This window comes from Plecotus auritus (assembly GCF_963455305.1).
Source record: "Plecotus auritus genome assembly, chromosome: 5".
NCBI lineage: Eukaryota > Metazoa > Chordata > Mammalia > Chiroptera > Vespertilionidae > Plecotus > Plecotus auritus.
Window position 1 is genome coordinate 35,492,472 of NC_137776.1, and position 25,962 is coordinate 35,518,433.

The following is a 25,962-nucleotide window of genomic DNA, read 5'->3' on the forward strand; positions in this document are numbered from 1 at the left end:
CACCTATAGGACCATATACATAGAATATAACACATTTCAAAAGTATGATTTATTCATGCTTAATCTGTTCAGTGGAGATTTCAAAGGACCCCCCCTCCCCGCCACACACACTCCCATCCCCCTAGTGCAGTGGTCGGCAAACTGCGGCTCACGAGCCACATGCGGCTCTTTGGCCCCTTGAGTGTGGCTCTTCCACAAAATACCATGACCTGGGCGAGTCTATTTTGAAGAAGTGGCATTAGAAGAAGTTTAAGTTTAAAAAATTTGGCTCTCAAAAGAAATTTCAATTGTTGTACTGTTGATATTTGGCTCTGTTGACTAATGAGTTTGCCGACCACTGCCCTAGTGCATCTCTGTCTGGATGCTTGGGTGGGGGTGGGGGGTTCTGTTGGAATAAGATCTTGGGTTTCAATCTGGAGATTTATGGAAAAGGGAGGGTGCTGCAGAGTGAGGCCAGGCCTTTGCAACTTTGAGAATTCCCATAAGTGATGAGAGAGAGAGCTGGAGGGATGAGCTTGCCCTAAGCCTGTGGTCCATTCCCACTGGCCTTGGGATGGGGGAGAGGGACACCGAGGGTATTGCTGTCATTTATCTGGAAATGGACATTTGGGTTTGAAGAACACCTCCTTTGCAGAGTGGTCATGATATATGTGCGTTATGGGTACATTAAAGTAAAAGTGTAAGAAACAATAGAATCTTACACCGCAAGTCTTGACTTCTGTGAAGTTAGGGATACGGTCTTGACTATAACAGCTCATGGGAGAAGCAGCATTCACGCAGCTCAGAGTGGGGGGTCTTGGGTTGAAATTGCTGACCTCAAGCACACGGATTCTGTTTGAGCGAGAAACACATCCCTTAACGTATTCCATGTAAACGTGGGACAGAGTCCAGGGTGATCCAGCCCACTGTGCCTTACTCTTCCTAGCTTCCCAGACAGGATGGCCTTGACACTGAGGGTGGGGACTCTGCTTCCTCCTGTGGGAGCTCTTCTCTCAGGCCTTCCTTTGTCACCTGCTGGTAACTGTTACTCCATTAGGGGCGCCGCCGGGATGCCAGGAGCCCAGCTGTGCCTAGCAGGGCCTGGTTGATGTCCGGCTGCTTTGAGTTTTCACTGAGAACAATGCCTTTTGTAAATCCAGATGTGACTGTCACACATTGAACCACTCCCCTTACTTTAAGAATGGTGGCTATTATTTGCTAGTCATGATGGCATCTGTTTGAGCTGAATTGTATTCCTCCTGAACTCGTATGTGGGAGTCCTAGCCCCCTGTGCCTCAGGATGGTACTGTTCTGGGAGACAGGGTGTTTACAGAGGTCATTGGGTTAAATTGAGATCACTAGGAAGGACCCTGATCTGTATGACTGGTGTCCCTATAAGAAGGGGAGATTAGGACACAGGCAGGCATGGAGGGAAGACCCTGTGAGGACACGGGGAGAAGAGGACATCTACAAGCCACGGAGAGAGGCCTTGGAAGAATCCAAGTCTGCCCACACCACGATCTCAGACTTGTAACCCCGGAACTGTGAAAAAGTAAATTCTGTTACTGAAACCCCTCAGTCTGAGGTATTGTTATAGCAGCCCCAGCTGGGTTTCAAACATCATTACTAGTATGAACTTTAACGTGTTTGTCTGGATAGTCAAGGTCATTACAACCGGTTCAATATTAATGGACATTTTTCCTTTACACTTTACCCCTTTTGTAAAATGTTTTTGCTTATTTGTAAACACCTTTTTCTTTTTTATAAATATACTAGAGGTCCGGTGCACCTCTAGTGTACAAAATTCGTGCAGGGGGGGGGGGGGGGGCGTGTCCCTCAGCCCAGCCTGCACCCTCTCCAATCTGGGACCCCTCGGGGGATGTCTGACTGCTGGTTTAGGCCTGATCCCACAACTACCCTCCCCTGCCGGCCATCTTGTGGTGGCCATCTTTGACCACATGGGGGCGGCCATCTTGTGTGAGGGCGTGAGGGTCAATTTGCATATTACATCTTTATTATATAGGATTTTTATTGATTTCAGAAAGGAAGGGAGAGGGAGAGATAGAAACATCAGTGATTAGAGAGAATCATTGATTGGTTGCCTCCTGCATGCCCCCCACTGGGATGGAGCCCCCAACCTGCCTGGAATTGAACCTGGGACCTTTCAGTCTACAGGCTGACGCTCTATCCACTGAGCCAAACCCGCTAGGGCTGAACACCTCCTTTTTCTATTAGCAAAATGTCTTGTTGCTAGAAATGAGATTTTGCTTCAGAAATAACACTGCTAACACCCTGTGAGGGCCTGGGTAGCTGAACCCGTGGAAGTCTGGCTGTCTTCTCAGAAATGTGCGGTTTTCCTAATGCCCAGGCCCTGGTACTGATGGAATTGTATCTGGAATGTGTCTGAGGGTAAGAATGTATGGCTTTATAAGTGAGTATTTCTGTTTTAGGAAAGGAGGGTTACAATGGATTGTCTTTCCTGCTCCCTTTCAGGGTTAAGGTCAAGGTCTTGGTTGGAGGAGGAGTGACAGGACACTGGGGGCACCCTGGGTGGGGCAGGGAGAGGCAGGAGAGGGCTCCCAGGGGCTCAGGGCTCTCTGGAGGGGGGCGGGTTACAGTTAGATTGGGCAGTGGGTGTGGCCACGTGGGGCCACTTAGCTTTCAGGGAGGCCTGCCCTGGAGTCGCAGGAGGAGACAGAAGCCAGCCTGCAGCCTGTGAAGTTGGTGGAGAGGCGAGGGCTTGGCGGGGAGGAGAGGGGGCTGAAGGTTTTGCTCAGCCTTTCCAGGAACTCTAGAAGGGAAGTGGAGTCTGAAGAGTGAGTTTGGCATTGTCCCTGGAGATTCAAATGAAATGGGAGCCTGTTTGACCCCAGTATGCCTTGAACTTTCAGCACCCCATTCCTGGGAATTTAGGTTAGGAGCACCTGTGTGTTGAACCACCATGTCTGCCTACCTGCTCCCCAAATCCTTACCACTTGGCTTCCATCTTTTCCTTCCCCTCCCCCTTATCCTTCCCCGCACTGGGTCAGAAGCTGAGTGGAGTGCAGAACTCTGGCTCTCTTTTGCAAAGCCTTTTCATTGCTCCCCCAGGCCAGCCGCCCTTTGCCTACCCCTGCAGGGCTCCCCTTGGTCAGGTCCCCGCTTTCCTGAGAGTCTAGTAAGGTTGGGGAGATTGGGGGAGGTGGTGGCACAAAGATTGCTGGACCCTTTACTGTGAGATTGGGCACCTTTTCAACTTCCCTGTGACTTGCTTTCCAGGCATATAATAGGGATTACAATAGTACCTGCCTCACCCTCACAGGCATGTGGGGAAGAAAAGGGAAGAACTGACAAACATCCGTGAAGTGCTCCAGCTGAGCCCAGCCTTCCCTGTCACTGCGAAGGGAAGGGCATGCTTTCTCAGAGGTGGCCACCCAAGATCAGCTCTTTTTTGTGTGTGTGTGGCCAGGGAAGAAATGAATCATCCTCTTTCCTGTCTTTCCCTAATCTTTGGAGCTTCATAGATACACTTGAGGGGGAAGAAGTGGGGGGAGGAGACGCTATGGTGTAGCCTTGTAAACAGGGTGTTAAAGGGGGCGGGTCAAGCAAGTCAGGAGACCTCTGCTGTTATTTGCAACTTGACCCAGGCACTGCTGAGCCCTTTCAGAATTAATGTCGGATCAGCCCCTGGGATTGACAACGCTAACCATCAAGCAGTATTTATTAAGCAGCACTCAGACAAGGGCTGGGATTTAGAGATAAAGTTGGGTCCTGTATCAAGGACCCTGGTCTTCTGGTGTGTGTGTAGTGGGGGAGGGTGGCTATGTAAATTACAGGTGTCAGGTCAGTAAAACAAGGTGATTGATACTGATAAGGGGTGCACTCAAGCGTGCACAGGTGTTTGTGGGGAGGGGGCACTCCTGAGCCCAGGCTCCTGTGATGAGTAAGATTAGCTGGTCCTGCAGTCAGTCGCCAGCAGGAGGCAGTGGTGAGGCTGGGTATGGTGAGTTCAGGACTAGAGAGCAGCCTGATGTGATGGAGTGAAGAATCCAGGGACACAGCAGACAACGCACATTGGTTCTGAGCACCAGGGCAAATGCTTGTCTACACCATTGCGTTTCTTTCTAAAGTTGCCAAACTTTATTTAGATGGTAATGGTTACAGATTCCACATCTAACCCTGTATCCTGCCCCGCTACATCGTCACATTTGATTGTCACCTCTTCCCTGTATTGTCATCACCTTACTGCACACGTGAGACTGGTCACAGAGACTCAGGTAATTTTCCGGAGGTCACACAGGGCTTGCATCACCCTACTAGTGGTCGGCAAACTGCGGCTCGTGAGCCACATGCGGCTCTTTGGCCCCTTGAGTGTGGCTCTTCCACAAAATACCACGGCCTGGGCGAGTCTATTTTGAAGAAGTGGCGTTAGAAGAAGTTTAAGTTTAAAAAATTTGGCTCTCAAAAGAAATTTCAATCGTTGTACTGTTGATATTTGGCTCTGTTGACTAATGAGTTTGCCGACCACTGCCCTAGCCTGCTGTGGAGCCCAGTCCCTTGGCCACGCCCTGCAGCGGGTGGGCGGGGCTGGGCGGGGCCTGGGATGCCAGTGAAGGAGTGACAGGGCGTCTCAAGGTCTGAGCAGAATTGTGCCCCTTTTGCTCTGCGAACCCAGAGAAGGATGAAGGAGGGGGGCAATGGAGGGAGGAGTGCGGGCTGTTGGGAGGTGACTGGTAGAGGCCAAAGGGCATGCAGATGGAGGAGAGGCTTCTGCTTCTGTTTGTTGTTGTTGTTTGTAGTATTAAATAGAAGATAATTGAGTATTTTTTTGTGCTGGCCCAAGGAGAGATGATGGTGACTGATGGTACCACATGTGTTTGCCAACTGTGAGCAGGAGAGACGGCATGGTCGGAGGCCCCAGTGAAGCCGAGCTGAACGCATCTTTGCCGTGATGTTCTCAGGGAAGGCAGCAAGCTTGGATAGCTGGTTAGGTCCGTGGGGCACCAGGGCTGCAGTGGGCATGCAGGGTGCCAGCATCCAGCCCCTCAGGTGGGGCTCGTGAAGTAGACCGGGGGCCTCCCACTCCTGAAGGTGTGGAGGGCCGGTCGGGGGCCAGGTTCCCAGCTGATGCTGCTGGTCCATGGACACATTCTGAGGAGCACCTGTCCGGGGGTCTGGAGTTGGGGGGGAGCCCAGGTGGTCTCAGAGACAGCAGGGGCCTGCATAGTAGTGGCTGGAGTAGACGGTGTCATCCCCCTTTGCTGGTTAGGGATGCACCCGAAGGATTGGGAAGGAGAGGATGTGTTAAACGAGTCTCCTGACAGGTGTAGTGGAGTCTGGGCAGAAAGGATGGCCAGCGTGGAAGGCTGTGGGCAGAGAGGGGGTGGTTGGAGCCCTAGATTGCAGAGTAGACAAGTCAAGGGCGTGGCCATGGGAGGAAGCCCTAGGAGCACAAGGAAGGGAAAGACCCCTGGAGCTGAGGAGGCAGGTGACCTGGGTCCCCATGGATGCTGAGCGCCCCTGTGGGTGGAGTGGCTATGAGGGAATGACATCAGGAAGCAGGGGGCCCAGGGGTTGGCACGTGAATCCTGGCTCTGTGTTCACTCACTGCCAAGCCAACTCGTAATTTCTTAGATGGTTATGGGACTGACTCACGGACGGTAGTTCCCAGAGCTGGAAGGATGAGGCTCATTAACCTTCTTTCCAGACCTGGGAAGTCTTGTGTTGGTTTGTCACCAGCCAGATCCCTCCCCGGGACAGAGATGGCAGTGGAAGGGGGTAAAGACTGAGGAGGAGAAATAGTTTGGCCATGGCAAATGTATCTATCACCCCCACTTCCTCCATGGACGATTCTGATGTTGGTGGTGAGTTTTTTAAAGGAGGCAAGCAGAGCAGAACGTCATGACCAGGGGAAGGAGCCCAGTAACCACCCAGCCTCTGTGTGTGTGTGTGTCCACCCAGCGTCTTTCCCTGCAGGAATGCCTCCCCTGCTCCTTTGCAGGCTGGTCGCTGATAAGAAGACTCGAATATTTTATTCCTCTTTATTGTGTAAGATCTGATCCCCGTGACCCACTTCCCCTGTCTCCCCAGATGCTAACGCAGATTGTAACTACCAAGTGAAGTAGGAAGCATGTTGCCACCAGCCACCGCGCGGTTATCCTCCGAGCCTGGACACCGAACGGGTGACAGTGGCTCCTAAGAGCAGGAGGTGGTCACCTGGTTGAGATGGGGGGTGGGGTGGCAGGACTTGGTCTTTGAACAGGCACCTTAGTCATGTTGCTTTCGACATTTAGAGAAAAACATATCAAACCTTCAAGTCCGCTGGGCACAGATAGGGTCCCAGATACCTCTGCAGCCAACCCTAAATGCGATGCAGAGGTGATAACTGATGCCGTTGGCTTTTCTTGAAGGTGACTTTTGTCACAGTACTGATCGAGGTTCCCAGGGCATTCTTTGTGACCTCAATTTTTATTTCCATAGAAATCCAGGACTTGGCAAATCTTTGGGGTGAGTGACTCTGAAGACAAGCCTGGTAAACACCAGATGTCACACACATTTAATTGGCAGTGTCTGAAGTGGGGCTCCAGGCCTGCTTTGAGGGGCCGGGCAGACTCTTCCCTGTGTTTTGATGTTCGAGTGTCTGGAAGACGCTCCTGCAGATGTTGTTATTAGAGGCAGCCCTTCCAGTGGGTCCCGAGAGGAAAATGTGACCAGGTCGGCCCTGCATGCCCTCAAAGACCGGGAAGCTTAGGCAATGGGTAGGAATTTCTTGGTTTTTCTCCACACAGATTCCAGAGCTTCCTTGCAGCTGTCCAAGGGACAGGTGCAAAGTGTGTGTTGCCCTTGATTAAATCCCTCTGACTCCTCAGCTGAATCTCCGCGGAGAGCTGGGGCAGATGGAAGAGAGGAGAGGACTGCAGGCAGTTCGTATTTGTTTCCGTAATGTGATGGTTTATAGATTTGGTTTTAACTTTATCTTCAGACACCTTTGCCTGATACTTAGCAAGAAAGGCCACCAATAAATTGCTGACATTTTCCTTTGTTTGGGAGTGAGGATCTACTCATAACTGACACTTATCGACATCTCTTAAAAAAAATTAAGACTTCTGCACAGCTGGTGTAGCTCAGTGGTTGAGCATCAACCTATGAACTAGGACAGTGGTCGGCAAACTGTGACTCGCGAGCCACATGCGGCTCGCGAACCGCAGTTTGCCACTCTGTTGACGAATGAGTTTGCCGACCACTGAACTAGGAGGTCACAAATTCGATTCTCTGTCAGGGCACGTGCCCAGGTTGTGGGCTCGATCCCCGATTTGGGGCATGCAGGAGGCAATCAATGATTATCTTACATCATTGATGTTTCCAGCTCTGTCTCCCTTTCCTTTCCTCTCTGAAATAAAACATATTTTTAAAAAATCAAGACTTCTCATTGGCATACTTAAGTGGGTTATGAAGTTTCAGTATGGGTGTAGATGCTTCCTATTGGCTCACTGTACTAGGTGTGTGCAGGGAAGAACACGGGGCTGGAATCTCTCCGATCCCCACTGTGGCCTTGCCAGGTGGCTCCCAGGCAGTCAGCTTCTTTATCTGAAAACTAGAGGCCTGGTGCACGAAATTCGTGCAGGGTAGGGTCCCTATGCCTGGCCTCCCCACCTCTCCGCCTCCTCCTTCCCTCGCTCCCTCAGCGCCCCGCCGCTGCCACTGGTTGCCCGCACCACCCCCCAGTGGTCAGCGCACATCCTAGCGAGTGATCGAACTCCTGCTCTCCCGGTCGAACTCCCGAGTGGACAGTTAGCATATTACGCTTTTATATATATACAGATGGATTTTGTTAAACCCTAGCTTGCAGTAATTTCCATGGCTGTTCACATTTGCAGAGGATGGAGTCATGCCCCTGACCTAGTGCAGGAGTGACATGGGAGGGGATGGTGTGATAGGCAGCACCAGACCTGGGTCCATTGGCCTGTCCATACCGGAGCCCAGGTCCCTGCAGGGGCTCCTGGAGGGTGACCCAGCGAGCTTAGCTGAGGTCACACGTGTTCTTGGTGCTTTGTCTCCTCCACAGGGGGCTCATGCTCAAAACCTTCATGCACCTTGCAGAGGACATTTTCTAATTAAAGGTAATATGCTGCCTTAGATTTTAAAGATTTAATGTTGGCAAAACTTATTTTTTTTTTCCTTCCAGCATTTTAATCATGTTCGTGAGACTCTTATACTAAATGTCATTGGTGATGTGTCTGTCATAGAGTGAGGACCCACAGCGTTCTCAGCTATCACGATAGCTGTTCTTCCTGTTTTGGGAGGGATTCCTGGAAATAATTGCTTCTCTTTTCACTGGAAGACCTTTGGGAGCTTTTTATGAAGATATTCAGAGTCAGGGATTCAAGGAATGGTTGCACCAAAAAATGGAGAAGCGGAAAGTTAATGTAAGGACGAGGGAACCACTCGCCCCTTTCCACGCGTGTCTTGCCTGTCCCTTTGAAGTAGTGCTTCTGTACCGGTGGCAGCCTCCCCCCCACCCTCCCGCCTGAGCTATTTGGCAGTGACCACACATTTTTGAAACAGAACAACCCCCTGACAAAGAGTGATCCACCTTAGCATGTCCACAGCGTGAGGTAGAGATGCCTTGTCCTTGATGAAGGCCAAATCCCACCTCCCTTTCTGAAGACATTTTTGAGTATTTTGGTGAGAAATAATAATTTTCTGTTTGCCTCTTACCTACCTCTTTTTTCCATAACACTTTTTCCTAGGTGTTGTTTATTTGTGACCACTGCCCCACTCCCACCCCCAGCCCAGCACCCTGTCATTGCGCAGAGTGCTCTGAGCAGGGTCTGGGCAGTTCACACCACTGTCTACCTGCTGGACAATGGAAGACTGTTGAAGCAGGTGGCCCTCTCGCTGAAATATTGCCAGTCCATTGACTGTTGGGGCAGCATTCCCCATTGGTCTGGTGGGTGAAGTCCTCTGCGAGGACCGTGTGAGTGCCATGCCGCTACCCCACTCAGGGTGCACAACGGTCAGCACCTCGTAGTGGTGTCTGTCCTCTAGGAATCCCTGGAAAGACAGGCCAGAGATGACGGTTGTGGGCGGGACACTGAGCTGGGCACCAGGTACCGCTGCGGGTGGATCTCTGATTCCCTCGCTGCCCACGTCACCCAGCGCCCCTGGCCTCTCTACAAAACTCCCTGATCCTCAGATCCAGGGATGTCTTTGGACAGGAAGTGTTTTCTTTCTTCTAATCTAGGTCAAACCAGATTGGGTTTGGACAAATAGTGCTGACCTGCTGTTAGTCTCACTTGGGCCTAGAGCACATCGTGGGGCCTCCTGTTAGAATGGAAAGGTACGGAGGGTGGGTGCTGCCTGTGATGTCTGTGTGTCTGTACACGACATGCAGCCCCGTGGCCTGGTGGGTGGAGACTGCACTGCTGTCCTGGAGGAAAAGGAGCCGGGATGTGGGTGCTCAGAGGACTTCCCAGCGTTCCTTCCTGCTGGATCAGCATGTCCTGGCCCGAGACCCATACTTGTCCTCCCGTGACTCAGAGACTAGGGTCAAGTCTTTTCCTCTTTTACTCTTCCACTTGTGGCTTCCAGTTTATGAAAGGAGAAAAATGGGCCCCCAGTGAGTTCAGCCCAGGCAGGGGTGATTGCAGGAGGGCTGTCGGTCTGCAGAGCTGAGCTCAGAAAACTTTCCTCCTGAAATGATCCAACTGAGTCTCATGCCAAGAGGTAACACATGAAACTGCTCGTGAAACATAAATATCTTTCTTTTTGCTTTTTTTTTTAATCCTCACCGAGGATATTTTTCCATTAACTTTTAGATAGAGTAGAAGGGAGGGAGGAAGGGAGGGAGGGGGAGAGAGAAAGAAGAGAGAGAGAGAGAGAGAGAGAGAGAGAGAGAGAGAGAGAGAGAGAAACATTGATGTGAAAGAGACACATTGATTGGTTGCCTCCTGCACATGCCCTGGCCGAGACCAGGGATCGGACCTGTTACCCTTCGGTGAACGGGCTGATGCTCTAACCACTAAGCAACACTGGCAAGGGCTCTTTTTGCTTCTTACAGTATCTGTCAGTCATCCCAATGCAGAAAAATAACCTTTCCGGGGGGCCCCTGACCTGGAGAAGAGGCTTTTTGCTGGTTCCTGGATGGACCTGCAGGGGCCAGGGCAAAGCCACTGCTTGGCAGCTCTCTGTTGCCCACAGACTGGGTTCTGCTAATACTGCAAGCATGATTAATAACTGGCGAGATCTGTTACTGGGAAAGTCAGGTTGAGTTGCATTTGACTCTGCTGACTACCCGTGGTTTCCTTTAAATAAGGCTTATCAGCTCTAGTAGCACTTGTGAAATAGCATTCTTGTGCAGGGTGTTTAATTTATAGGCAGTTAGAAATGGCACAGAACAGGGAAGTCATGGAAGAGTGGCCAAAGGATCTCATAAACTTGGAACTGGGAGAGCGAAGCCAGCTGCCAGGGTGGTGAATGGGTGGAGACAGGGCTGATCCCTGTCCTGGACCCCTCTGCAGTCCTTCCTCCCCTCACCATGGGGTCCCAGCAGCACTGAGGTCTGCCTACCTGCTCTTTGGTGTGAATGAGGCAGGGAGACCAACTACAAGCTTTTTTTTTTTTTCCCAACATGGTGATACATTCCATCGCGTGGAAAAATTAGATAGTCAAGGATCCCATTTAAAAGCCAGCAGGGAAATAAAGCATAATGCCGTCTGAACATATATAGTAGGATTATTTTTATTTAAAGGCAGGTCTGGATGCGTAAAGGGGATTTGGAGTGACAGGTTCTGTCTGAGCCTCTTGATTCTGTGCATCGGAAGAGCCCATGTATTCAGGGCAGTAGGGAGAGGCGGTTCTCCAGGATTATCTCTAGACACTGGGGTGTAATGTGAAATTATTACGATTGGGGGCGAAAAATCAGTGCTTCTTTGCAAGGTGGGAGACACTAAAAAATAGTGGCCAGACACACTGGGCTATGGCTGAAAGAGGTTCCCTCCTTCAGTGTCTTCTAAGATTCAGTGTCATCTAAGGTGGATGGAATGGAATCTCCTACTCTGCAGGCTGCTTCCTCTTATGGCTAAGTGCAAAACCTGGGCTGGATTTTAGACAACCATGCACTAATTGGAAGACACTAGCAGCGGTTCATTATTTGGGCTCTGAAGGAATACTATTTTATTTTTTTACCTTGGGCTCTGAAGGACTCAGATAAGATGTATTATATATCTTGCTATGGGCCAACTAATTTAATATTAAAATTATCTCAATAGTTGAAAGTTACTGTGGTCTCATAGTGGGAATGGGCCCCAGGGCATCTGGGAACTCTTAATTCTGGTCCCACCATTGCCCCTCACAGAGCTCCCTGCCTCTCCTGCCTCTCAAAGATGCGAGCTGGCCACACACCATCAAATTTTCTGCTTACAAACTGGGTTGGCCTTTAAGTCTATACAGCTGCAGTTGTAACATGGCTTTTGCCAATCTTAGTGGTGCTCGTCTATGAGAAAGAGTGCCGGACTGTATCCTCACCTAATCAATGTCCCCCTCTCTGTTTTTTCATGTTAAATCACTTGGCCTTGAAAACTGCATCATTTTTCATGAGTTTGTGAATTCTTTAGGGACAGAGGCCCCGCCTTCTTACTGCTTAGTGTTGCAATAATGAATAAATGAACAAACAGAAGAATGAGTAAATAAATGAAAACTTACTGAGATGCTGAAATCTCATTTGTTTCATTAATATCAAGTTCAATAATAGTCACACATTTGTTCCTCTCTTCATTGCCAAGAAGGCAGAATTCTGACACTTACTGAGACAACAGAAGTGACATCGTAGCATGGGAATGGGTACAGGCAGTGTGACCCCAAGACCCTGGGTTCAGCTCTCAGCGAATAGCCTGCACAGCCTGGAGCAAAGTGCCCACCCTCTCTGAGCCTCTGCATTCCCCAGACTTGATGGGCTCTAGAAACCTCATTCTGCCTGGCTCCTACTCTTGAACTTGGTGGTTCTTGGGTCTAAACAAAGAGGGCTTTTTATTGAAGCTTAAAAGGTAAGACCCATCTGTCCCGGGGTCCCCACTTTGCGTTGAGGACCTGTTAGAGGCATTTCTCCTGAACTTTTGGGTGCCGGAAGCTGGTGGACAGAGCTTAAGACCCTATGGGTAGGAATCACGTTGTTGAGGTGCAGCCACTGAGGGTGGTCAGATGTGCTTTAGAGTGTTGTGGTATATGGTGTGTGTTTTTAACAGACTTTATTTTTAAGAGCATTTTTAGGTTCGCGGCAATACTGCACAAAGGAACACAGATTTCCCAAATACCCCTGGCCTCCACACATACATGGCCTCCCCCATCATCAACATCCTCCTCCAGAGTGCTGCATTTGTTACAATGGATGAATGTATATGGACTCATCACAATCACCCAGAGCCCATAGGGTACATTAGGGTTCACTCTTTTTTAAAAAATACATTTTTATTTCAGAGGAAGGTAGAGGGAAAGAGAGATAGAAACATCAATGATGAGTGAGAATCATTGTCTGCCGCCTGCATGCCCCCTACTGGGGATTGAGCCCGCAACCCAGGCAGGTGTCCCTGCCCAGAATTGAACCCAGGACCCTTCAATCTGCAGGTCGACACTCTATCCACCGAGCCAAACCAGCGAGGGCTGGGGTTCACTCTTGGGGGTGTACATTCTATGGGTTTGGACAAATACATAATGGCACATACCCATCATTAGGTGTCATACAGAGTATTCTCCTTGCCCTTTTAAGTAAATAAATTGAATCAACTCACAGTCTTTCTGATTTATCTCATTAAATCTGAATATTTTATTTCACTCTGAGGTGAAATCCAGGTTTCCTAGGTCATACTCTCCTTCATAAGAGACCTCAGGACTCATCTCTGTTCTTTCAGTGCCATGAGCATGACAGGTGCCCCATACTCATGGACTGATGAGAGAAGGGGCAAGCAGCACCTGCAGACGGTCCTGGAACCTGGAGGACCACCTGGCCAGGAGCACTGTCCCTAGAAACAGCCCCTGCACCACCTCTGGCATGTCCCGGCCCAGAGAAGGCCGTGGAGCCTCCGGTCTGATTGGTGGAAATTGGTATTTATGACATTTTCCTTCTGAAACTTAAACAAGCAACCTGAAATATCTCTGTTCATTACATCATGAAGAACTAAGACTCTGAACCCTGTTTGAACCCTGTGCTGCATCGGGTAGTGTCAGGAACCACGATTATAGAGCCAAGAGGTGGCAAGTGGGGGATTTGATGGAAGAGAAACACAGCGTTCCTATTAATGGTAAATTATTGCTTACACAGTGCCCAGCACACAGTTTCTTAGCGAAGTTAATTCTCACAAGAGTGCTCAGATTTAGGCACATTTTCTTCATTGCCATTTTACAGGTGTAAAAACGGAGGTGGCCAGGAGGTGGACAAGCCTGGCCAGGACAGGCAAGGCTTCTTCCTGCTCTTAACCAGTCTGTTCTCCTGCCTGTTGTCCAGGTAGTGGGTGCCTACCTGTCCAGAGCCTTTCCCCACACATTGGGAAATACTAGGAGTGAACACAGCCATCTCAGAGAGCTGCCATCACCACCCCTCTTTGTTCTCTCCTTCCTGGGAGTGCACGTGTTCCTGTGCAAAATTAGGGGGTACCTAAAATACCTTTTTTTAACAAATAAATTGAATCAACTAGCAGTCTTTCTGATTTGAGTCATGATCTTGTCAAACACCGTCGTTAGGGGAGATGCTTCGTAAACCAGCAGCAGGTGAGAGAGGATCCATTATTGCAGCCATGTCCAGAGTTTTGGTGTCTGGTTAGTGTTCAGGAAGGGCATCAGGTGGACCCCTGGAGGCTCCGGTCCGCGCGGCGCGATCCACCTCGGTGCTTCGGCCTGCCCGCCGAGCCGCGCTCCCGCCGCCACCGCCGCGCTCCCGGGACCTGGCGGCCGGCTGAGCGCGCGGCCCACGGTCGCTGCACGTCGGCCCCCGCCCGCCCCGCCCGGGAGCGCGTTTCCATTTTAAACGGCCGCCCTCCCGCCCCTAGGCCGCGGCGGCGCAGCTGCCTGCGCGTCTCGGGCCTTGGGAGTGGCGCAGGCTCCGGAGTCGCCGAACTGTGCAAAAAAGGCCCGAAGATGCGAGCCGGCCGCACGCCTTAGACAATGAAGCCGCGGGCGCCGCCGCCCGCCCCGGGCCCTGCGCGCCGCGGCCGCACCTGCCGGCCAGACCGTCCCCGCTCCTGACTGCCCGCCCTCCCGCCGCTCCGCCCACCCGCCCCGCGGGCCCATGGCTGGGCGCCTGGGACCCGGACCCCCGCACTCGTGCCGCGCGGCGCTTGGGCCGGCGGGCGCCAGGGGCGCCATCCCTGCATCTTGAGCGCGGCCCTCGCGGCGAGCAGGGGGCGTGGGCCCTCTCCCGGCGCGCCCGCTCGCTCCGCCTCGCCCGGCGACTGCCCGATCGCGCGTCCCGGCCCGTGGCGCTGGATGCAGAGGAGCCCCGGCGGGCGGCGCGGCGGCTGCGGCCCCGGGCGACATGTACCTGCTGGACGTCAGCGGCGAGCCCGCGTCTCCGCCCGCGGACACGATGCCGCGCGGGACGCCCCCCAGGAAGACGGTTTACCGCATCTCCGTGACCATGGTCAGGAAGGAGCAGCTGGCTGCCCCGGGCCCGGGTGGTCCCGACCCGCGTCCCACAAGGAAGCTCCGGCCCGGGCGCTCCCCGGACGCGCCCGGGCGTCTGGTGGAGGAGGAGGAGGCAGAGGAAGCTGCGGCGGGCACTGAGGACCCAGAGGGCCGCCGGCCGCGCGCTTGGGACGTCCGCACCTACCGCACCCGCAGCACTGGGCAGCTGGAGCTTGGGCGGCTCCGGCCGTGTACACGCGGCACGGAGCCCAAGGACCTGGCCGGCAGTCCCCCGGCCGTGGAGCAGGAACCCAGCTCGCCTACGCCCGGCAGCCCCGACGTGGAGGGAGTCCGGGCCGCGCCCCTGCGGCGGAGCCTCAGCTTCAGGCACTGGAGGAGCGGACCCGAGGCCCCGCGGGAACGGGCCCCGGGCCGCGGGAGGCGCCACAGCAGCTCTGCGAGCCTGGCCTGGGCGCCGGGCGGCGAGACCGTGGCCGACCCCGGGGTCGTCCCTGAGCCCGCATCCGCCGCGCAGCCCGCCTCGGAGAAACGCAACACTCTGGACGTGGGCGAGGTGCTCAGCAAAAACGATGCGCTCTCGGACTTGGAGCGCTGGGAGCGCAGCAAGAGCAAGAACCGCACGCTGGACAACAGCGACCTGCAGCGGCTGGAGCGCGCGCGGGCCGCGGCCGCCGGCCCCAGCGCGGTCTCGGAGCACAGGCTGCTGCGCTTCTTCAGCGGCATCTTCGCGCGCAGGGATGGCGCATCCAGCGGCGGGCCCTCCCCGAGGAGCGGCGCCTTGCGACCCCGTGGCTACTTCAGCCTGCGACGCGCCCCAGCCGACGCGCACTCATCCAGCGCCGAGAGCATCGAGGGGTCCCCGCGCAGAGGTGGGCAGCGCGGCCGGGGTGGGAGGGCAGTGGTGGGAACCTTCGGCCCCGCGGCGGGCCTGCTCAGCAGAGTGCGCTGGGACTGGAGGGCAGCTAAGGGATCTGCCCTCTCAGGTCACCCGCCGCACGTGGTTGTGCAGGATGTGAACCCGGGTACTGCAGTGTCCCCCAGTAATAATTCTGCGGCATCTGGACATTCTTGACTGGCCTTGCTTCCAGCAGCGTGTGGTGGCGCCTTTCAGGGCTTGTGATCTAAGCCCCTGTGAGCCTGTCTCAGGAGAGATCACCTTGCCAAGTGGCGCCTTTCTCCCGCGGTGCTGGCACAGGCCTCTCTGTCGGCAGGCTCAGGGAGCTGGCAGCTTGCTGCCACCTGGGATACCTGTGGGCTGCTCCAGGAGGCCAGGCCTTGGGCCGAGGCTGCCGCACAGGTGGCGCCCTGGTGGGGAGAAGCAGCTTTCCTCTCAGTTGATGTCTTACTCCACCACCAAGCCTGGTGTCCTGGTCAGGGCTACCTGGAGGTGGTACTGTGGGTACTGTGCTACCTGGAGGTGGTACTGTGGGTACTGTGCTGTGGCCTCGGCTGTTTGCTGGCTCTCACCTGTTGTGCTTGGTCCGGGATGTAGGCCCCTCTCCCTGGCCTCCCCTCCAGTAGGTATGTTAGGAGGAGAGCACCTGTGCCACAGGATTCTCCTTCCTGGTCATGATCTCTGGTATGCAGGCAGGGAAATCACAGCCTGGAAGCCTGTCCTGAAATCTTAGTCCTCTGCTCTCTTAGGCCCCCTGACTAGGACCTTGCAGGGAAGGTTCCCAGGAGGTGTGATAATATTCTGGTGCAAGGATCGGGTAGCTTCTGATAGTGTTGGGGGGTCAAAACCCTCCAGAACCTGCAAAACACAGACCCCTTCTCTCCACATGCCTGGGTATCACTCTGCAGGGCCAGGGAGGCTCTCTGGAGGGTCCAGGTGGGGAAGTCTCAAGATGAGGTCACCCGTGCATTTCCCCACTGAAAGGTCAGTAGGCCATCAGTACAGCTCTGCTGCTGCTACGGGTAAGGCTGGTAAAACGCTGCATGCAGTGTGGGAGCCTTTGGTTAGAGACTTTCAGCTGCCAACTCACCTTCCTCCTGGAGGTCACCAGTTACCTGACTGCCTGGGCGTGTAGTAAAACCAGCCAATGCAAAGAAATTGCTGCTCTCGACATTAGTATTCTTAAGTGAAGACAAATAATGTCACCTTCTGATATGCTTCTGATGATCCTCCAAATGTGAGAATATTTGAAACCAAGAAGTTGAATGTGCAATTGTGTTAAAATCTGATATTGTTCTTAGTGAGGATACAGTATAATGTACCTGTTTCCAGATTGGCATTAGTTTAACTTACTGGATTTTTTTTTAAGCAGTATTACTTTATTATTTTCCCAACAATTTGAAGCATGGCGCATGAATCGTTTACCCACACGTGGTCGTGTAATCCACACCATCAATGTCCATACGTACCAGGAATCTTGCCTTGAAGAGTTATTTGTCTGTAGGTGAATCTGGGTGAATGATGGCCTTATCAAATGATCAGTGTCACTGGTGTGGCCCATACATTTCACCCCAAAGTCTCTCTTCAATTACAGTTGACATTCAGTATTATTTTATACTAGAGGCCCGATGCACGAAATTCATGCAAGGGACTCGGCCCTTGCAGCTCTGGCTGCCGCCACCCTCTGGGGGGCTATCGATCTCACGTGCGCCCGCCGCACCCCCCCCCACCACACACACACACACTGGTCGTTCCAGAAGGTCGTTCTGCTGCTGCCAGTCTAATTAGCATATTAGCTCTTTATTATATAAAATTAGCTTCAGGTGTGCAACATAGTGGTCAGACATCCATATAATTTACAAAGCGATCCCCTCAATACTTCTAGAACCCACCTGGCACCAACCATAGTTATTACAATATTATTGACTATGTTCTCTGTGGTGTACTTTATATCCCTGGAACTATTTTGCACATCTTGTGTTTTAACCTGCCTTGGGAAACTTGTGTTAGGAGGCACCATGTTTGACTCCCAGCCATTATCCCGTCCCTTCCCACATGCTCTGAAAATATTTAAAAATCGTATGAGTTACTTTGGTTTGTATAAAGTTGCTACTTCCCTTTGCATTCAGTGGAAGTTGAGGCACGCAGCCTAGTCCCCCTCTAATGGTAGGCTTGCATCTTTGCTCTCCTGGGCTTTGTAGAAAATAGTAATTACCGCCTGGGTTCCAGACAAGTATGCATCACCGAGGGGGAGGGCGAGGGAGAAGCACAAAGGATGTAGAATAAAGGTGGTCCTTGTGGCATCTATTGATTCCAGGTAAACACACTGGCATTTGGGTGTTCCTTTTTGTTCAAATGGGTAATAGATTTGAAATACTAAAGGTGTGAAGTTTGTGGGCGTTTCCCCTCCAGAGCAGTAGAAGATAACAATGGTAATAACGGGAACAGTGCTTGGTTTGCTTGACCCTCGAGGCCAATCCTTCTCAGGGTGGAGTTACTTTGGTCTGAGGCTAGGGCTGTGGGTTGTGTAGAAAAACCGAACGTTAATGAACTAGGTCACAGCACACACAGTCAGAACTGCAGGACCTTACTTTATTCTGAAGTTCCAGGTCAGTGGTCGGCAAACTGCGGCTCGCGAGCCACATGCAGCTCTTTGGCCCCTTGAGTGTGGCTCTTCCACAAAATACCACGGCCTGGGCGAGTCTATTTTGGAGAAGTGGCGTTAGAAGAAGTTTAAGTTTAAAAAATTTGGCTCTCAAAAGAAATTTCAATCGTTGTACTGTGGATGTTTGGCTCTGTTGACTAATGAGTTTGCCGACCACTGTTCTAGGTAATGACAGAAAGGCCACCTTTTTCACCTGCCTTTGGCTAACACGCCTGAAATGTCATGGTTCTTAAGGTATTTATAAGACCAGTGTTCTTACAAGTAAAAGGTACATCCCCCACAGCTTTCAGGTCTCATTTTATTATATACTTGCCCACATTTTATATGTCGGCTTCCTATGACACAGTTTTTCATAATTTAGGTGCTAATTAAATGAGGTTATGACTTTAGGGTAACAATCTCTAAGGCAACAGTCAGACACAGTGACACAGGTCCTTTTCTCTGGGAATGTCAGGAGGCTGCAGGTGCCCAAGGCCTTGCCCACAGCCGGGCCAGGTGGGTTTGCACGACTCGGAAGATGTGGACTCGGAAGATGTGGATTTTAGCGAGGTACTGTGGTGCAGGCTCCAGAACTCGGCCTGTGTGGTCGGCAGCACTCTGCCACAGGCACTGATGATTTGTAGCAAAGTCTGAGATATTCACATTCAGTATGATAATTGTTTTACCACCAAGAGTCTGCTAAACACTTTTTTTTTTTTTTTTTTTTTGCCTTTTTGGATTTCAGAATAACAGATCAGCTATTGTGGACCCATGATGTTATATATATATATATATATATATATATATATATATATACACACACACACACACACACAAATATACATATACATACACACACACACACACACACATATACACACCTTGTTTCACTAGTTTCTTTAAATCTTGGCCACAATATTAAAATTTGAAGTTTTTTCAAGTCTAAAGGAAATTAGAGAAGATTGTCATCAGGCAGGCTTTCCTTTTGTTAGACTCTTTCAACTTAGGGAAGCAAGATGGTTGGAGTCTTGTTTTAAGTCACACACAGGCTTCCACATCACATACCTGGGATTTTCCTGTGTTCTTAACTGGGCATCAGGGTGGAAGGTTTGAAGCTCCTACCTTCTCAGAATGATTCTCTTGTCCTTTGGTTCACATCTGTTCAGGCTCTTTCTCTCCCTGCCCCCTCCCCCCATGTGTGACATTCACTGTCCAGAGACCCAGGGCAGCTGGTCCTCAGGTTCACAACTATTCCCGAGCCCAGGAGGTTTCCAAGAGCCCCTGTGTCAGGTCAAGGGCAGTTTCCTGTCACCTGACACACATGTATTAGGGCAGTCTGTTGACACAAGTATCATTTAATACAAAGAAGGATGGAATGATAAGTGATTAATTACATTGTAGGGTGTCACTTTCTGTATCCCAGGCAGCCTGCTAACACTTGGAACCCGCCAAAGGCCGTGCCACTCCAGAGCTGCACGTGTGTTTAGGGTGTTCTGTTGCTGTCTGGGAGGATTGATTACAGCAATAAAATGATTCGTTGATAGCCCTGACTGAGTTTATTAGCATTTTAGATTACTAATTTACAACTGATATTTGACAGCATATTTTTTTATGAGAGGCTTTGTTCTTTAATTTCTGATTCCCTTGATTTGTATCCATTTCTGTAACATGATCGACTATTTTATACAGTTTAAAAGAAGAAAAAACTTCAGTGGAGAAGGAGAGGAAGCAGCAATTAAATGAAACCAAATTACTGAAATAACTGGATACATCTTAACTTTTAAACTTGACTTGTTACAGAAAAGGAGTTACAGGTTTTAAAGAAACAATGTAACTGAGCTCATTTGAAACATTTTGATTTAATTACATACTCAGTATTTAAGGATTTACTTGCTAGTTTAGGAATTCACTTGCTTTTTATAAACGACTGCAGATAGCAGCTTAGGGCACCCAGTTTTGCTGTTGTTGCTATAAAGTTGAATTGCTCCCCTGGTGACAGAGAGCCTGCTTGGGATACAGGCAGAGCGGCTGAAGGTCAGCCACACCCCTCTGAGCCGACACTGGAGGCAGGGGCTGAGTCTTGCTGTGCTTATTTTCTCCAATCAGAGCCCGTGTTACAGTATCGTCACCTGTTAGCATCTCTCTTCACGTCACCCTGGACTTAGATTATCCTGCCACCAAAGGAATGCTTAAAATTGCATCTGCTAAAGGGGTTCTCCGGATTTAGCCTAGACCCAGTGCAGTTGTCTGGCTAGCTATACAATTAACAAATACCTTTTGTTTGGTAGTATATGAGCCAGCTATAAAGTACCGGCACTACTTTTATTTATTTATTTTTTTTGTTTGGTTCAGCCCAAATTGGAGTCCACCGTGGTATTGATATTGACTTGTTTATAGGTGCCTGCCTTCGAAATTATGTCTCATCTATTGCAGTTGATGGAGGCATTCACATTTGCTCTTTTCTCCTGTTAATTCACTTAAGACATTACTGTAGATGCTCCTATAATTTAAAGAATGTTAGTGCATTCCTCTTCATTTAGCTGGTCTAAATTCAAGGATAGGTCTTGGCCCCTTGCTTTCTATAATCTCCTGTTATTTTCATTTTTGTAGTTTGGTACTTACATCACTAATGGATGTGAAGACTCAAAGCTTATACAAATACGCCTCCTTCCATATGTCAGAAGATGGGAAGGCTCTTCAGTCATTGGGCACCAGGGTGTGCAGCCAGAGGCCTGTGGAGGGATCACGTGGCTGTCCTTATCTAATGGCGGTAGTTGGAAGAGGCACATTTCAGTTGGCAGGAGTGAGAGGGAAGATGAGGTTACGCTCGCACACAGCCTGCTATTGAGGTAGTGCACAGCTTCCGATCTCTTTCTGCTGTGATCCTTGGGCTCCAGGTTTTGCATGACATAGTGAGTGACCATTTTGGTCCACACACAGGACCGCTCCCTTTATTCAGAGGACGGTCTCTGCCTACCAGCGCATACACATTTCTTTGAGTGGATGTCCATTCGTTTGAGATGGTTCACAGGGAGTCTTGTGTTCCCTCGCCCTCTGTGCCTGTCATTGCAAGGACTCCTTTCAACCTTCCTGCTGACTGTCGGACACTTGAGAATTGACTCTGAGAACAATGTCCCCAGCCCCTGCCTTCTCTGGACACTAGATCAGAATTACTCAGGCAGGACTTCTTCAGCTGTGGGGTGGGGGACGGCGGGTATTTATCCATTTTGTACATTCCTGCTGCAACCAGCAAGGGCCCTAAAACAATAGAAATCCCACGTGGACTTGGGGATGCTCATTTGTGACTTGCTTTCCTGCAACTCCAGTCATGCTACCTGAGAACCTGGCACAGTTCCATGGGGTGTGGCAGACCTGAGCAAGGCGGGCCTTCCGTGCCACCACAGCTCATCATAGCTCCAGGATACTTGGATCTTATCGCTTCGCTTATTGTAGCTGCCAAACAAGAATCCCAAGCTTCTGAGAGTCTGATTGCTCTTGCATTGAAGAGTAGATGCCTAATCAGCTTTCCTGATCTGGTTCGTGGAATGTTCTGGAAACCAACTTCCTTGCATTAAACCTGGAGTATCAAGACTTGTCTCCCAGTATTTGAGAGGCAGATACAAGAAGGACAGGAGCTGCTTAGCACTGATTCGTGCAGTGTATAGGGAGAGGGATGTTTGGACGCCACCTCTCACCAGCAGAGCTGTCCCACTCTGCGACACCTCCCAGCTTCCCTGGGGAGTTCCTTATCACTGGAGCTTTCAAACAAGGGCTGTCAGGGACTTTTGGAAGGGGGTCCTGTGTTGTTAGTGTGGAGGCTTAGAATTGATGGGCTGAAAGTCCACCCTACTTTTAAACTCAGGAGTCCTTTCAGGGTCTAGGTGCTTGATGATTTTTATCCCTGTCTTCACCCCAGATGTGGCTTTCTCCCAAACTTAAGGGAAGGGAGATGCTTCTGTCCATAATGCCCTGGCCTGGCCTGCGGCCCCCACCGTGGCTCCAGCTCTGTTCGGCTACTTTGAGACCTCAGTTCTGTCTGCCAGCCAGAAGCCGCCTGCCCCACCTCCCTTCTGCCACCCGAGCTGCCCCCACAGCTGGCCGTCGCGATCCTCAGGGCACTGATGCCACGTGTCCTGTGGGCACCGGGGGTGATGTCTGAGTGCGACCTCAGTCTGGTTCTCTCACAGCCTCTGCCTCTTTCCTGTGTTCTCCCAGCGCCTTGACTCAAAGCTGACTCCGGGTGTGTGAGTGATGCTTGGATGGTGGCGGGAGGAAAGAGCGCTCTGTTTGTGGGAGACGGTCATTGCCACATGGAGGAAGCAGGGTCTGAGTCAGTGGAGGAGGCTGAGTCTTGGCTGCAACACTCAGGCCGGTGAGGCGCTGGGCAAGTCACTCACCGCTGAGCGTCCTCTGCCCCCTGCATGCTTCGTTCATGTAAATCCCAGTCTCCTGCCGCCCTGGGTGGGCCTCGGGGAAGGGAGGCGAGATGACCATGGCGGCAGGCGCTGTGCTCTGCAGCCCGGCAGCGTCTTTGCTTTTGAATGATGACCTGGCATGGCCTTGCAAAGGACCTAAAGATAGAAAAGGTCAGCTACATGGACACGTTTGAAGGTACACCTGCTGAGAGCTGCACACCTGCCCAGGTGGGCCAGATGCGCGCCCAAAGCTGCCACAGGTGTCAGCTAACCTGGCTTTTTTTTGTTTTAATCCCCACCCTAGGACATTTTTCCATTGATGTTTAGAGAGGGGGAAGAGAGAGGCAAAGACAGAGGGAAACATCTATGTGAGAGAAACACATTGATTGGTTGCCTCCTGCATGAGCCCAGACCAGGGCCCGGGCCGGGGAGGAGCCTGCAACCAGGTACCGTGCCCTTGACTGGAATTGAACCCGGGACCCTTTGGTTCACAGGCTGACACTTTATCCACTGAGTAAATCGGCCAGGGCTAAACTGACTTTATTTTCCCATGATCTTCAGTTCTTTTTATTTTAAGTTGTTTTTTATTTTCCAATATCGGATTAGTTTCAGGTGTTCAGCTAGTGGTTAGACATTGATATAGCTTATGAAGTCATCCCTCCGGTAAGTCTAACACCGTGCATGGTCACTGCACTGTTACTGACTGTATTCCCAATGCGGTACATCCCCGTGACGGCTCTGTACCTGCCAAAGCTACCAGTTCCTTTTAAGTTGTTCACCAATGTATCTTAAAATTGCACATGGAGAGAACAGATCATCTTTTTTCTTTGGCTTAACCTCCTGCCCTCCCTCCTCCCCCCTTATTCATGTAACTAGAAGGGTGACTGACTTTGCATATGGATTCATTTCCGTCCTGATGGAGCCAGATACATGTCTATTTCCAACAGCTCTCTGAGCGCCTTGTGCAGCACCGCCCTCCATCGCGGCCTGTGCTGGCCTCCGGCCTGTGCTGGCCTCTGGGAGGAGCCTGTCCCTGCAGAAGCCTTTGCCCGTGGGAGCAGTGACTGCTACTCCCCCCGGCGGCTTGCAGCCTCCGGAGCAGGGAGCATCCACACGCTATAATTATCAAGTTTGTTCAGTGCAGTGGAGTGGAATAGAGGTTATTTGGAACTTTCCATGTTACCTTTAGGTATTGATGTTTTCTAATGTATATAATGAACAAATGGTATCGTTGGACCTGTGTTGGTTTCAGGCTGCCCTTTTGACCCTTCTGTATAGGAAGTACAGTCTTCCCCCTTGATCCACGGGGATACAACCCCCATGGGTGCCTGGAGCCTCGGAGAGTACCATGCATACTTACGATAAAGTTTAATATGTAAACCAGTCACAGTCACAGATTAACATTGACTAGTGATAAAATGGAACAGTTATGACACTATACTGTAATAAAAGTAAGTGACTATGGCTTCCCTCCCTTCCTCCCTTCTCCTGCCTTCCCTCCCTCTCTCTCCCCCCACCTCCCCTGATCCCATGGATGGTAGCATATACAGCATGGCGACGCTGGACAAAGGATGACTCCTGAGCCCGAATGAGATTTCATCACGATACTCAGAACACCATTCAGTTTAAAGCTTATGAATTATTTACTTCTGAATTTTTCCCAAAAACACATTCAGACCATGGCTGACCACTGGTAACTGAAACCTGGGATAGCGAAACCGTGGTTAAGGAGGGACGACTGTCCTGCCACGTCAGGCACAAGCACTTGATCATTGCAGGCTCGTCCTAGAGCCACTGAAGGTTCATTAGTGCCAGGAAGTGACCCAGGGGAGCACCACGTCCTCCTGGCCGCAGGGCCCCCATGTCCAGTGAAGGGTGAACCCAGCCTCTAAGAGTGAACATTATTTTCAGTACAGGAACCTGGGTATTCGCCATCAAACAAATTTGCACTCATAGGGCAGTAAATGTTCTCTATAGGAGATTTTTTGTGGCATTTTCCTTTTCTTTCAAGTCTTAAGATAGATACTGGTTCACACAGAATGAGCCTGAGTCTCAGGTTCCATCGGGTGGAGATCTGAGCACTAGCTTTCCTGGGTGGCATGCCCTCACCAACACCCTCCACCCCCAGGGAGTTCATCCTCAGGCCGGCCACGGAAACGTGACTTTGATTTGTAGTAAATGTGATAATGTGACGTGCGTGTCTAGTGCCACGTAAATTCTAGAAAGGTCATTTAGGTACCAGGTTAAAAAGTTGTTGCTATAAGGAACGTCCAAACCTGTAGAGCATCTTTATGAGTTTACTTGAACCAAACTATTGACATTGCCAGGGAGCAAGCTCCCAGGTGCTCCCCAGAGGGACAGTTTCACAGTTTCTTTTACACGTTTGGAATTAAGGGCGGAGCAAGGGAGATTACAGGAGGTGGGAGAAAGGAAGGCAGGGATTGGATTCCGTGATGTTAACAAGATTACGTGCTTTCTTGGGTGGGTACAGCTCATTTCAAAGCTGTGTTAACCTAGATGCACAGAATCCAAGGCCAGGGCTTGCTTAAGGCAAAGATCAACCTTTTACTAAAGTTATGAGTCTGGGACCTCCCATTGAGACCTGCCCAGTTAGGCATTGATGATCAGATCACCCTGGGAGGGGACTTCCCACGGAACCCCTTTTCTCATCCACGAAATCTATTCGGGGGTGAGGTTCTAAACTTGGATGTATTTGATGCCTGTTAGTTATAATTTGAGAAAACATGTAGATAAAATTGCATTATGCCTGGTGCCCAGTGCTTGGAACAGTTTGTTTATATGATCTGTCAGCTTTTCATGTTGTCATTCACAGGAAATAGGGATTTACTGTGACATTTGCAGGCGATGTTTGCAGAGTGACTGGAATCACCGAGGGAAGCACACGCTCCGGGAAGGTAGCTGCCTGTGGCAGGAGGCGGTCCTCTGCTCAGACCAGAGGCCTGACCGTCGGGGTCTGTAGCTGTCGGGCCCTGTGCTCTCTGTCAGAGTCCTGGGTGTGCCTGTTGGAGTTTGGGCTCCTGGGCAGATATTGGAGAGCACTGTCCTTCAGTCTCCAGTTGTTCCTGGAGTTCAGGAGGGTCCCATCAGCTCAGTCAGCTTTCTCCTTGCCAGCCCTGTGCCTGGCACACACTCCTGGCCCGTCTGCCTCCCTGGTCCCTGCAGGTCAGGCTGCTCTCAGAAAGGTCAGGTCCCACGAGCCAGGCTCTGCTCAGGCTATCGTTTGAGCATGTCCAGTTTCGGGGAGGCGTGGAAGTGGGCACTGGAATTCTTTTCTCATGTTGAGGTTGTCGTCACACAGGTGTGTATGATGGCTCATACCCATTAGGACCATCAGCCCCGCCGGAGTCCCCCAGTCCTTTCAGTCCCGCTGGGGGCTTTGCTGCTGTTGAAATGAA

At 51.1% G+C, this 25,962-nt stretch overlaps 1 protein-coding gene across 12 annotated transcripts in view; it reads left to right on the plus strand.

Moving 5' to 3' along the window:
• Positions 1-25,962, plus strand: part of AGAP1 (ArfGAP with GTPase domain, ankyrin repeat and PH domain 1) — a 418,249-nt gene that overhangs the window by 104,569 nt on the left and 287,718 nt on the right. For 3 of the 12 annotated variants that reach the window (XM_080670311.1, XM_080670317.1, XM_080670315.1), the window contains exon 1: positions 14,350-15,461. The exons of 7 other annotated variants lie outside the window; for them this stretch is intronic. In XM_080670311.1, coding sequence (XP_080526437.1) covers positions 14,483-15,461 — 979 coding nt within the window. In that variant the 5' untranslated portion in view covers positions 14,350-14,482. Of the gene's footprint in view, positions 1-14,349; positions 15,462-25,962 lie in introns of those variants that run through there. 2 more of the 12 variants (XM_080670316.1, XM_080670318.1) reach the window with 1 other exon arrangement.